This window comes from Crocodylus porosus, unplaced genomic scaffold, assembly GCF_001723895.1.
Source record: "Crocodylus porosus isolate Cpor-Errol unplaced genomic scaffold, CroPor_comp1, whole genome shotgun sequence".
Taxonomy (NCBI): Eukaryota; Metazoa; Chordata; order Crocodylia; family Crocodylidae; genus Crocodylus; species Crocodylus porosus.
Window position 1 is genome coordinate 35,881,491 of NW_017728907.1, and position 13,078 is coordinate 35,894,568.

Below are 13,078 nucleotides of genomic sequence, written 5' to 3' on the forward strand. Positions count from 1 at the left end.
CCACTTGCATGGTTGGGGGGCAGCAGGGCAGGCCTTATGAGGAGAGGCTATGGGACCTGAACCTGTTCAGCCTCCACAACAGAAGGCTGAGGGGGGATCTATCTAGTGGCTGTTTACAAACTAGTCAGAGGGGACCAACAGGCATTGGGGGAGTCCCTGTTCACCTGAGCACTCCCAGGAGTGACAAGAATTAACGGTCACAAGCTGGCACAGGGTAGATTCAGGCTAGACATCAGGAGGCGCTACTTCACGGTCAGGGCGGCTAGGATCTGGAACCAACTTCCAAGGGAAGTGGTGCTGGCTCCTACCCAGGGGGTCTTTAACAGGAGGTTAGATGAACACCTTGCTGGGGTCATTTGACCCCAGTACTCTTTCCTGCCGTGGCAGAGGGTTGGACTTGATGTTCTGCTCAGGTCTCTTCTGACCCTACCAACTATGAAACTCTGACCTGGATTCAAAAAAATTTGCACTGTGTAAGTAGCCTTTAATATTCAAGTAGTCTCACTCATGTGAAAAATTCCTGCAAGCTTGTTTCTGTTCTTTTTCTAGTCTCATTTTGACTTCTGTCCTCATTAACTCGTACACAGAGCAGTAGAAAGTGAAGCAGGCAAGGCTACACTTTATTTTCATTCTGTGAAATAATTGCTGAAAATATTACAGTGCTGTTGTATTTGCTGTGTTGCAGATTCATGCTGGAATGTCAAAATCATTGCCAAAATCATTGTCAAAATGTACTGAATGAAAAAAGTACTGCATATTGCAGAAATTTACAAATATATATTTTCCTTATTAGGGGGTAGTTATAAATAGCAGATATTTTAGTTTCTCTCACCTTCATTTAGAACTCTAAAGTCTTTGTAGAATTCTGCTTTCCCTGTGAGGCAACCAACTTGGCTTTAGGAGCATGGTCATATGTGTAGCATGAATTAGTGAGTCTGTGCACATGAAGGATGATACAAAGCTAAGATCCTCTGAAGATAGAAAATTAACCAAATATGAATCTTTTCTTTCAAATTAAAGTATTCTTTAACAGAGAGTCTCAGCCAGGGGGTGCTCTCCGCTCCTTTTGGTGATGTATTCTTAGGTGCATAAACATGATTCACACTATAAAACCAGAAATTTCAAATAGGCGTCCATAGTGCTAAGTACATTCTGACCTGCCTGTTGTGCTCTTTCTGAATTCTTCACAAAGGAAATCGCTCTGCTGTTTTTCCATAGTCTAAAAATCAGTGAAATCTAAGAGCTGGCATTTTCCAAGCGGTATCTTGAGTTTAACAAAAGGGTGACTTTAGTCTACTGATGGGTGTCAATCTAAAAACAACCAAGAACCACTGCTTTAGACCTTCCTGAATTATTGTTTATCTTGACCACATTCACACTTATTTATTGTACAGCATTCAAATTTACTGTACAAATACTATAAATATTGTACTTCTTGCAAACTTTATCTGTGGCCCAACAGTTGAAGAATAGTATTATTGCTGTATCATCTTAAAAAGTAATAGCACACAATCTATGTGTGCTATTTAATATATTTATGAAAAAAGTTTTAGTAGGTGGAGCTTCATAAGCTAGGCTGATTTTGCAGTTACTGAAAATGACAATGATAAGGTTTCCCATGGATTAATTGCTATTCTGAAAAATGACTTTGAAACAAGCACAGATCTTACTCAACAGATCTGTTGTTTCTCTATTATTTAGAGTTGTGTTTCCTGATTTCAGCATCAAGAAGAAGTTGTAATTGTTTGTTATATCTGTTAGGTCTATGATGAGTAGAACTGACGAAGCTCGTCATCTGTTGGGGATCATCAACAGAATTCTGCATTAAGTTCCAATCCTATCTTTGCAAATTATTGAAGGCAGTAAGACTGAACAGATATCACTGAAGTCTGGCCTGCACTTCCCTTGTTTCAGGTGGTAAAGTCTGAGACAAGAAATCTAGCTTGACTCTTAAAGCTGAGATTGGAGCACATTTGACATGAAGTTGGTTGGAAGCTCCAAGCATGAAGTTCCAGCATACCTTTTTTACAGAACCACTTTTCAAAACAGATCCACACTGAATGAACAGAATAAATAATTCTTTAAGGATTGTGCCATCCTTAAGGCACAATTTGTTTTCTCTTTTGGTTTTTCTTCTTCATTTATAGTCCACTTTATGTAGTTAGTGTACCTCTTTTATGAGAGGTAATTTTTATTTCTGTTTTCCTTTCCCTTCTCAAGTGCTATAGCAGTGTTTCTCAACCAGGGTTTCTATGGCATCTTAGGGTGCCTTGACAGCCTTTCAGGGGTGCCACAGGGTGCCATGCAGTGTTAGCACTGTTAGGTTTGCAAACATGACTCACAAGATGAACCCAGGGATTTGGAATTGGAATCTGTAGTGATAAAAATATTCTGAGTTGTTGCAGTCTTTCTGAATTATTTGCAACAGAAGAATTGATCTATTATTTTTCCATAATTGAAAAAATGAAAGAATACTGAGAGCTGGAATATCTCAAGGAGTGCCTTGAGTCTAACAAGGAGTGCATTGTGTCTAACAATGTTGAGAACCACTGTGCTACAGCTGCAAGTTTTCTATTTGTTCTTTAATCAGGTATGTAATTCAGAAGTTGTTAATTATTTTGATATGAGGTTGTAGTTTTAAATTAGATGTGTAGGTTTTATTATTTTTCTTTAATGATCAAGTCATTTTGACATTACCATCCTATATGTTTACCTAAATGCATGTTCAGAAATTGGGTGTCCTGTAGTACTGCTCTTACTCTCTTCCTTTTGTATAGTTTTGGATTATGGCGTCATTATGTACCATGAATTGTCTGTCACTCTATACAGCTAGCCCCCTGTAGGTATATTATCTCATGTCCTAATAAATGTGATGTTTTTCCAACCTGTTTAATCTTAATTAATGCATGTATATGGAAGAGAAAGGTGTGTAGAGCTAGATTTCCTAAGTTATGGAGATCTTTAGATGGATCAATTTTGGGTGCCCAACTTGAAATGCTTGAACAAGAACTAATTTTCAAAGTTGGGCATTCTATTATTTTTTGCAAATCAAGCCCTTTTACCAACTGTGGTAGTGATTTTTGTTATGTGAGCATGTATTTGTAAAAACTCCTACTGTAGTTACCAGTTTATGTAGATTAATGAGAAGTAATGATATATTTTCATTTTTAACTGCTACTAATCTGGGCTAAATTTAAAGCAGTGGATTTAGAGGTAAGCGTTTCCATATCCTGTTAGGAGATGTCTGTCTAGACCTTACACTTTTTTTTAAAATTTCATCTATCTTCCGTGAAGGGAGGCCATTATTTATTTTGATGCTGTCAAAGAGATGAAAATTTTGTTCTATATTATATTTTAAGAAGTTGTGTAGCCATGTCATTTAAAAAGGTTCACTCTTATATTTATATATACTGGGATAATAATATACTAGCCTAATGAAAAATGACGTCAAGGGAAGTGGGAAGAAAATCTCAGACTAAAGTTGCTTAAATTTGTAGAGGAAATACACATTTTTGCTATTTGTAAATATACTAGTTGTTTGCATGTGGTTTTTTTTCTTAACTTTTGGATTGTTATGCAGGCATGCTTTTTGTTCCACAACGCTTCCTCTGCCTTGGCATTAGAACACAACTACTGAAGACAGTTTCTTCTTTAAGATCCTTCAGATTTTCAGCCCTTGCTGTACGTATTCGATCATTTCATAGATTACAGTATGTATGTCATGCAGTATTTATTTAGAGAAGTACTAAGTTTTTGATGCTGCCAATAAGCATATATTAGATTGGATGTCTGTTTTGGTTTAGTTCACTAAATCAATAAAAAAACGAATGTTTGCCTGGCAGTTGGAAATTCACCATCCTCAGTGAGAAAGTCCACAAAGCATTATTGCCTGTTACGCTAATCTCAGACGTTTGATATGAAGACTGTAAAACATTTTTGTTCCAATCAATCACAGATTAAACCATGCTGGTATTATAATATTGATTATTGCCCTGCATTTCTGTTTTGATCTTTAAAAGTAGTGTTAATGGACACTGGGGAGAATGGACAGTCTAGTTGCTAGGGCACAGGCCAGGAATGGAGGTGCATAAGGGAGACTTGTCCCCAGGGAAACGCATGTTCACACTTGTGGGGAAGATCCAATAGGCTTAATACTGATGGAAGCAAGTATTTATACTGAATGCACAGACTGGCTATGGTAGCATTGGAGTGATGTTGTAACCATAATGGTCCAGGAATTATGTGAGAGGCAAGGATTTCTGTGGGTGATGCTTTTTATTGAACATCTGCCTGTTTGGGATAAAATTAGACAAGCTTTTGAATACAATATGGAATTCATACTATAAGCTATTAATGAAGCCAAGACCTTTACCAGATCCAGAAAAAGCTTAGATTTCTATATGATCCATTTGAATATTTGGGTAAATTTGATAGGATATAAGATAGTTAAGTCATCTAAACAGACTGGGTCAGGGTTTAAACAGACCTCCAAATTAGGTTGGAAAGAAACCTCCAATATGAGAAGGTTTTTCTATAATTACAAGGTATGCCACTGCTACTTGTCCCTAGGGAAACACAGGTTCCAACTCAGGGGGATGTGACCCAATAGGCTTAATACAGATAGATCTACTGCTACTTGTCCCTGGAGCACACCCGTGCCACGTGCACTCTGACGTGTGGCAGGTTACCCCAGTAGGGGTAGGGGAAACTGGGACCAGCAACTGTGCTGGTCCCAGCAGCTTTATTTGGGGCTCTAGGGACTTCCAGGAGCTGTTGCTGCAGCATTTCTGCAGCAGGGAGCCTGGCCGGCAGCTGGAGCATAGCTCCAGCCAGCCAGGCTCTGGTTTTGAACAGTGTGCACTGCCCCTCTGTGCGGCACTCCGGTTTTTTTTTATGTGTTGTTTTTTTTTTTACCCTGGTGTGACTAGGGCACCTTCCAGGCCTGGTACTAGAATGGTTCCATTCCTGTCTCTGGGCAAACTGCTTGCCTTGTTTTCCTGGCACACCTTGTTGGTAAATTTTTATGATGTAAAATAGGTGGGAGGCTGCCCTTCGTGCACCCAAATGACCATGGACGATATATACGTGCTCCTACCATCCCTATACATGTCCCATGCCTTGCTGATGTCCCCCTGTGTGATGATATTCTGGCTCAAGGCTGGGCCAAACTGGGCACACAGTTGTATCTTTTGCATACTGCCTCCTTCTAGGCCATGCACACACCATCCCCCTCTCACTGTGGTCTCTTGCACTCCATCAGCTCTCACCCAGTCTCTTGCACACTGCCTAGCCAGGCCATGTTCACACCACCCTACACAGAGATCCTCAGGCTTTGCTCTCTGCCCCTCGGTCAGCCCTGCCACGGTCTTTTGGGCCTCTCCTGTGACCCTCACCCAAATGGGACTGAGCAATTGCTCAGCTCTGGGCCTACTTTGACCCTGGCCCCTCACCAGACCACTATGCCCCTCTCTCAGGCCACATCTCTGCCCCTTACACTCAGGCCTGGTGTCTTCCACCCCAGCAGGTTCAGGTGCATCTCTTCCTTAAGTGTACTTGACCTTCACTCCACCCTTTCCTCAGGGCCCAGGGTCTTATACCCCTTGGGCTCAGGTACTCCTTTTCGAGCTTGCCTGGCCCACCTCCAGGATCCAACACCTCATGGGACTCAGGCACTTCTCCTAAGCTTACCTGCTCCCCCCTCCCAACTCTCTCTGTAATCCACCCAAAGGTGGGGGCAGGGGTTTAGGTGCCCTGACCCACCTTACACTGGGGAGGTGATCAGTCCTGGTATTTAAGTGGGGCTGCCATGCCACCGGGCCTCCATATCCCAAAGAGTACAGTTTTAGGTTATGCCTAGGACCAATGAGGCCGCCTCCTTCCCCATAGCCTCACTCTTACTTCCAAGATATTCCAAGAGCAAGAGCTCTACCAGGCAATGTTACTCCCCAGGCAGCTGAATATAAACTGCTCTGCTCTTATAACAGAGCTCTCGAAAATGGCCGCTCTCATGAACCACCTGGAAGCTCCCTGCTCCAGCTCTTAAAGTAACAGGCACCCAAAAGGGTGTTCTGTTACACCTGAGATGGGTCAGAAAACACAGGGAATGCCTGCATGTATGGTGTGTGGAGCCTCAAATGGGTCTGTGGTACCACATACCACACGTCTACGCTTGTCTGAATGTGCCTTTGTTGTTCACTTTTATTAAATCACGCCAGGAAAGAGATGATTGATACTGTTTAAATGTACTGAAACTCGGTGATAAAAATCTTGCAATTGATAAGCCTTTTCTGATTAGCCACTGAATTGATCTTGGATCAATAGAATGAGCTGTTCAGTGCAGCATATAGAATTCTAATTGGGAACTAGAGAGATTCAGGGCTAGACATCTTACTGCTTCATAATAAGAAAAGGAGTCTAGAAGTGAAAAAGGAACAGGAGAGCTGCTCGAAGTGTTTATTTGAAATATGTATAATAGCATACTGAGATTATTGTATATCATGTCCAGACACCAGCCTCATCTATATGCAGCTCATCACGTCAAAGTTTGATTAATCTTCTAAGGCAGGGATGTCAAAATCACCTTGGGCCCAGGATGGGGTCCAGATCTGGATCTGCAGGGCCAGCAGCTACTGTAGTGGGTGGGACCGCATTCAGGAAGCAGTGTGGAGTTGCTTTTGTAAGGTAGCATGATTCTGGGGTCAGGTAGCAGCACAAAGCCACATTTAGGTGGCCGCATGGGTCTGGGGAGCTGCTGGTGATGGCCATGTCTGTAGGGGGCCAAAGACCCTAAATTTTGTGGCAGGTCATACTGTCTAACTTCCAGCAGCCTGACAGACTACTGGCAGGCCAAGTGGAACAGTTTCACAGGCCGGATTCTGCCTGTGAGATGTATGTTTGACACCCCTTTTCTTAGGCCTGCATACCTATTCAGTTACGTATACTACAACCTATCATAACTCTCTTTTAATCTCATCTTCACTTTCCTAAGTGTCCAAAGTAGAATCAAGGTCTTGTTGGAATAAAATGTTTATGTGCTGAAGTTCACTGAGGTTTTTGCCACATGTCTGAGATTGGAATCTGGCTCCTACAGTAAAATTACAGGGGGAAAAAAGTGATTCTGATATAACAGCTCCTTTCCTGCAGCAGTTATGCACACATACAACTTTATTGCCACAGACAGTCTGATGGAGACCTGTAGAGGCTGTTTAGAGCAGTAGTTACATGTGCACGTTTGCACGACTGTGCCTTTGCATCGAATGGCTTTCCTGAATGATTTCTTAAAGTCTAGAAGTCAAATGGTGTTTTTCTAATGGTCAGCTCTGCCAGATGGAAAATTGAAATTGAAAACTTTCAGTTTATAGCTGTACTGATTCTGCAATCTTAGCAATAGTAAAAATTGGCTGTGTTAGTAAGTCAGTACTGTAACTCAGATACAATGGGAGTAGGCACCCTTTTTACAACAGTTCAGACTGTATCTCCACTTTGAAGCTGACCTACAGACAGGATGAATGAGGTTGTGTCTCGAGTGTACAAGGGAGGATGGAGAAATTTTGCCTGTTTCCTTTTTTCCTCCCTTTTCATCTTAAAAGTACTGGAAGTGTTAAGTCAGATTTCCCCTACTTTTACAGGGAACACTTAGCAAGGTCTGTTATTTGTGAGTTTTCTTCACCCTGAAGTGAAGGACTGAGTGTATATACTGAATCTGTAACAAAAATCATATCTTCCTCTAACTGTTTTTGATGTCTTATTCATATTAGTTTAATATTGTCAGTTGCAAAATCTTACTTTTATTATTGTTAATTGGATTTTAGTGTTATTACTTGGATGCATGTGAAATGTGTTATTTTTTTATAATTCTGAATGAAAATACAAATCATATTAGATTTTTTTCTGATGTTATAGTCCTTCCTCTTTCCAGTCATTTGTTGTTGTTGTTGTTTTTTTTAAGGGACAGTTGAGTGGAAAACACATTATTTTAAAATTGAAAGAGAACTTGGGGGGGTGGGGGGAGGGGAGGAATCAGCCCTTCAGACTTTCTTGAAATAGCATAGAACAGCAGAAGGACACAGTTCTCGCTTTTCTTTTTGTAAGTCACTGATAAAGAACTAAATTCCCTTCTGGTCTCTTCCTCTGCCCTGTGTTCAGTGGTTTTGCATAGGCATGAATCAGAATCCCTACCATTTGGATTATTTTTCTTTTAGACTAAAGCACTTATGAAAGCTTTAATAGAAGACAGTGTCTGTAATTCTCTAATACTATTGAGCTTATTCAGTGATGGTATATTCAAAAGGGCATGAGGAAAGGTTTGTCATGCAATGGAACAATGCTGAACAATATAGTACTCTGTGATTCTTAACAAAACCCCTCTGTCTATATGTTTTGATTTTGTAGACAATGGCCTCTAAGCACAAAAATGCAAAACGAATTGAAGGGCTGGATAGCAATGTGTGGTAAGTAACAGAGGAAGTTGTGCGCAAAATTCTGGAAATCCCTTTGTTGATCCCCACCCCCTCCACATTTGTGTTGATTATTATGTATCTCTGTGACACTTGATCAGTGGTACTGGTTACCTCTGCTGATGAACTGTATTCACATGCATGGCTAAAAGATGGAAACAGTGGGCCTAATTCTTTAGTGGGTAGTTAAGACTGTATGTATTAGTTAATTATGGTTAAAGGTAAGAATAAAGTATCTGCTGTTCTAAATGAACCTGTATAAAGGGAGGAAAAGCTCTCAGACATGGCAACAAGATCAGGTTCCACTTTTATTGACCAATTTTGTTGAACAACTTGTCGGTTGTTTGTTGGTTCCAACAGTTTGATTTTGTATGTTTATCTTTTATCAGCTTGAACCTAACTGTTTTACATCGCCATATGTGTTGCTAGAATTTAGCCTCTTATGTTTTAATATACTTTTATGCAGGCTTTATTATTCTTATAATAATGTCACAGCTGTTGTTGCTAGATAGTAGAATTCTGTTAGCCCTGCTAGTTGGACAGCTTGGTTAAATACACTTGGTAGCTGTGACAGGGGTTAGCTTTCATGCCTGGTACAAGCACTGGCCTGTCTCCTGTCTACGGGCCAGCTGCCCACCTCACTCTCCTGCCATGCCTTGATGTAATAGTAATAGGATGTTACTCAGGCAGGAGGCTGCCCATTTTGAATCCCGATGTTTAGGGGGATATCCCCAGCTCTATTCCACCCCTACATTGCAGCCTAAGCCTCGCAGATGGCATCCCAGGCAGCTAACCTCAGTCATTCCCTTCGACCATTAGCTGTGGTCCCCTCTCTGGGACTGTGACAGCAACAGAGCCCCAGAGGAGAACTTACCTGTAGGGGAAAGATGAGTGGAGCCAGCATGAAGCCATGCTGAGCTGGAGGAGCAGCGGGCATGGAGCCACAGCCAGGGAGAATGCTGCGCCGGAAGGAAAAAAAAAGTGAAAAGCAGCTGACCCAGGAGGAGCTGGGACCGGCTCCCACGTGGGAGTGGGCGTATTTTATGGCCGTGTGCTGGCGCCGATAGGCTGGCCGGCCCATTGAAAAGGGAATAAAAACCCTGCCGGACAAGAGGGAGGGGGAACTTGAAGTGGGTTCCCCGGTGGGCACTGAGCAGCCCAGAGCAGAGCAAAGCCCCACTGACGGAAAGTGGTGGCAGCCCTAGGAAGGGGCTTTTGGAGATAATTCAAGCCCAGAAGGGCTATGTTACTTGCCTGAAGTAGAGCTGTGGACTCCTGATGTCTACCAACTGGATTGGACCCACTGGGAACCTGAAGAGAGAAGGGGAGACAGCTGTTCACACCATGGCAACTACAAGCCAAGGAGAGAGGAACTGATGCCGGGAGACAAGGTAACCTGGGGTCAGGAAGAAGCTAGGCCAGTCCTACCACAGCCTAAACAGAACGGGACGAACTGATGTCTTTGTACGTGTGTGCGGATTCAAAAGGCCAAAACACGTGTAATGGTACGGTAACCAAACCCAGAAGACTGGGACTCAACATCATTGGTTGGTGTTAGGAGGGGTGTAGGGGAGGCAGAGCCCCAAACGGGAAGACAGGAAGATTGAAGGAGGGGACCAGGAGGGACAGAACATACATCTTCCTCCCTACTAAATACATTTATTACAGCAAAGACATGGCAGGTGAAAACCTCTGAGGACCCTCTGGAATCTGGCTCAGTAGCAGGCCATCTTTTCCTCAAGCAATGTGGTGACATCTGAAAAACATGTACGAACCAGATGTACTGGTGAATGGCACGGCCGATTACAGGCACCTTCAGCTCACCCTTAGGCCCTGGCCCTGTCTCAGGCCAGTTGGGACCCCGAGCTGCTTTGCTGTGTGGGCATCCCTTGCGGCGGGCTCCTGGCCCTTTTGACCCCTCTCTGGGTCCTGGCCCCAGCATTGACCAATTGAGTGCCTCAGGTCAGGTCTAAGCTGCTTGGGGTCCCCCATTCCTGGCTCAGGTCTCCACAAAGTGTGCCTGGCCTCATGGGATCACTCACCCCAGCAGGCTCAGGCATTTCAGGAAGCTTACTTGGCCTTCCCTGCATTAAATAGCCCACCCAGAGGTGGGGGCAGAGGTTAAGGTGCCCTGATCCACTGTACACTGGGAAGGTACTCACTCTTGGCATTTACATGGGAACTGCTGTGCCACCAGCAGCCCCACCAGGCCTTCCTGCCCTGGAAGGGTGCAGTTGTAGATCATGCCCAGGACCAGTGAGGCCTCCAAGCCATCCCCATAGTCGCACATTTACCTCCAAGGTGTTCCTGGCAGAGCTTAGCAGAGAGTGCTTCTTTTCTGCTGGCTGATCACAAACTGCCCTCACCTCAGGGAGCTAGGCCTGAAAATGGCCACCCTAACCAGACACCTGCCCCTCCCTGACCCAGTCATTGAAGTGACTGGCACCACCAGTGCTGTGCCAGAATAGCACCCTCATGTCAGTGACAATCCTACCTTGGACCCAGGTTAGCAATCTCAGTTATTTTTTAACTGGGTCTGTAACCTGCAGTGCTGTAATCTTTATTTTTATTCCTTTAACATATGGGGGTGAGGGACTGAAAAGAAAGGATCACCTGAAAGCAGGGAAAATGTTTTAGAATTCAAAAGTTAGCTTTTGGCAGGATTAAGGGAACAACTAATGAGCTGCATGGAACAGTCCATCGGCTGATCCGATTAGGAAGTTTTATGAAGGTCAGGACTTGCCTGGTTCATTTGGTGACCCTGGTTAGTTTAAGGTTAGCTCAGCTTGTTTGGCTAGTTTCTCTCCAGAAATTCATGTCTGTTCCCACAAGATCTGCTGTGTTCTGAGTTGGGAAATCACTCCAGGGGTAGTGTTTCACTGCTGCTTGCCTTTAGGGATTATTATGTTGAGGGGGTGCTCAGTTTTTGTTTGCAACCAGGATTTGGTTGGAGTTGTTGCAAGAGTCATTCACTAGATCCACTGCTTCCCTAGATGGTACTGTCTGATTTTTGATTTCTCTGTGTCTGCTTTGCATTATCCCAGCCTCCCACTGGTGTACTTCCTGTTGCTGGAGGCAGTTTTCTTTAGTTGTGTTAATTTGACTCCTCGCAGATACAGCCTTTTGCTTGTTAAGGAGGAAATAGGAATGAGGTGATTTTATCTTTTTTTCCTCTCCAGGGTTGAATTTACTAAGGTGGCTGCAGATCCCTCAATTGTTAATCTTGGTCAGGGCCTTCCAGATATATCCCCTCCTAGCTATGTTAAAGAAGAATTAGCTAAAGCAGCAGCAGTTGATCGTCTGAACCAGTACACACGTGGCTTTGTGAGTATTTTTGAACATTGGGGAAAGTTTGCTATATGGAAAACTTCATGATTTTGTTTGTGATTACTTATATTTTCATAGTGTCTTTGATTTCTATTGCTGAGCATTGGTGTCCTATAAGACTTTACTAGTGATTGATAAACATCTCTAGTGCAGGTTTCTTTAAAGCAGAACCTTTCACTGAGAACATCATTTTATAATGCAGCATATATATCTGATAGATTGTCATCAAAGATTGATAGCAAGTCTTGTCTACAAGTGGGGGAAAAATGGGACCACAGCTTTAAACCTGTATTTCCTGATTTGGGTCAGTGTAAACAGGATACAAAAAGGACTGTGATGCGATGATAAAAAACATACATAATGAAACTGAAAGGCAATACACTTAAACATATTTGGGTGTCTAACTTCTCTTTGGACACCTAGCTTTCATGGAGCTAAATAAAGAGCAACTTGCTTCAATGGATTGGTGCCACTGTCTTTTACTCAATGTGTAATTGTTTGTGGAAATCAGTGACTAGTTTTATCTGAAGCATGTGACACTGGCCATTGTGAAAGATTGGATACTGGAACAGGTGCCAAGTAACAGCATTGGCAGCTCTGGCCTCAGCTCTGGCTCTTACCCTGGGGCCAGGCTGAGCTGGGTAGGGGCCAGAGTCAGTAGGTGCTCCAGGCCATGGGCCAGAGCAGTGCTGGGGTCATGACTCAGGGTAAGGTAGGGGTGGAGAGTGGAGGAACCGGGCAGGGCAAGCATGGGGGACAAGTGGAAGAAGGTGGCAGGCACTGTGGAGTACAGGCATGGGGGTAGGGGCAGGTGGCAAGGGGAATACATGATGGTGGGCAGGCACCAGGGGCATAGCTGTAGGAAGGCCCAGGCATGAGGGGGACAGATGGCAAGAGACAAGGTGCAGAGAAGGTGGTTAAGGGGTGAGAGTCAGGCTGCTTGACTCCCCTGCTACCTGTCCCCTTCACTGCCTACCCCCTGGCTGCTGCTTTTCCCAACACAGTGGTGGGTGGGACAAATTTAAGATGACCCTCCGATAATTAGTTTCTCTACATAGAAAATTATTATTAAATTATTATTAAATTCAAAGTCATCTTGGATTCAGGTAAATAGGGTAGTTACTCTCCAGTGGAGAGAATCCATCGAAGTTGTCATGTGATCCTGAGGATACTATTTCATAGATTTCATAGACATTAGGGCTGGAAGGGACCTCAGAAGATCATCGAGTCCAGCCCCCTGCTCCAGGGGCAGGAAGTCAGCTGGGGTCATAGGATCCCAGCAGGATAAGCATCCA

General features: G+C 43.4%; 1 protein-coding gene across 5 annotated transcripts in view; it reads left to right on the forward strand.

The window, feature by feature from the left end:
* Positions 1-13,078, forward strand: part of KYAT3 (kynurenine aminotransferase 3) — a 34,569-nt gene that overhangs the window by 4,623 nt on the left and 16,868 nt on the right. For 2 of the 5 annotated variants that reach the window (XM_019531144.1, XM_019531140.1), the window contains exons 2-5: positions 1,915-2,001; positions 3,581-3,681; positions 8,392-8,450; positions 11,636-11,780. In XM_019531144.1, the coding sequence (XP_019386689.1) occupies positions 3,583-3,681; positions 8,392-8,450; positions 11,636-11,780 (303 nt within the window). In that variant the 5' untranslated portion in view covers positions 1,915-2,001; positions 3,581-3,582. Of the gene's footprint in view, positions 1-1,914; positions 2,002-3,580; positions 3,682-8,391; positions 8,451-11,083; positions 11,232-11,635; positions 11,781-13,078 lie in introns of those variants that run through there. The other 3 variants (XM_019531141.1, XM_019531142.1, XM_019531143.1) reach the window with 2 other exon arrangements.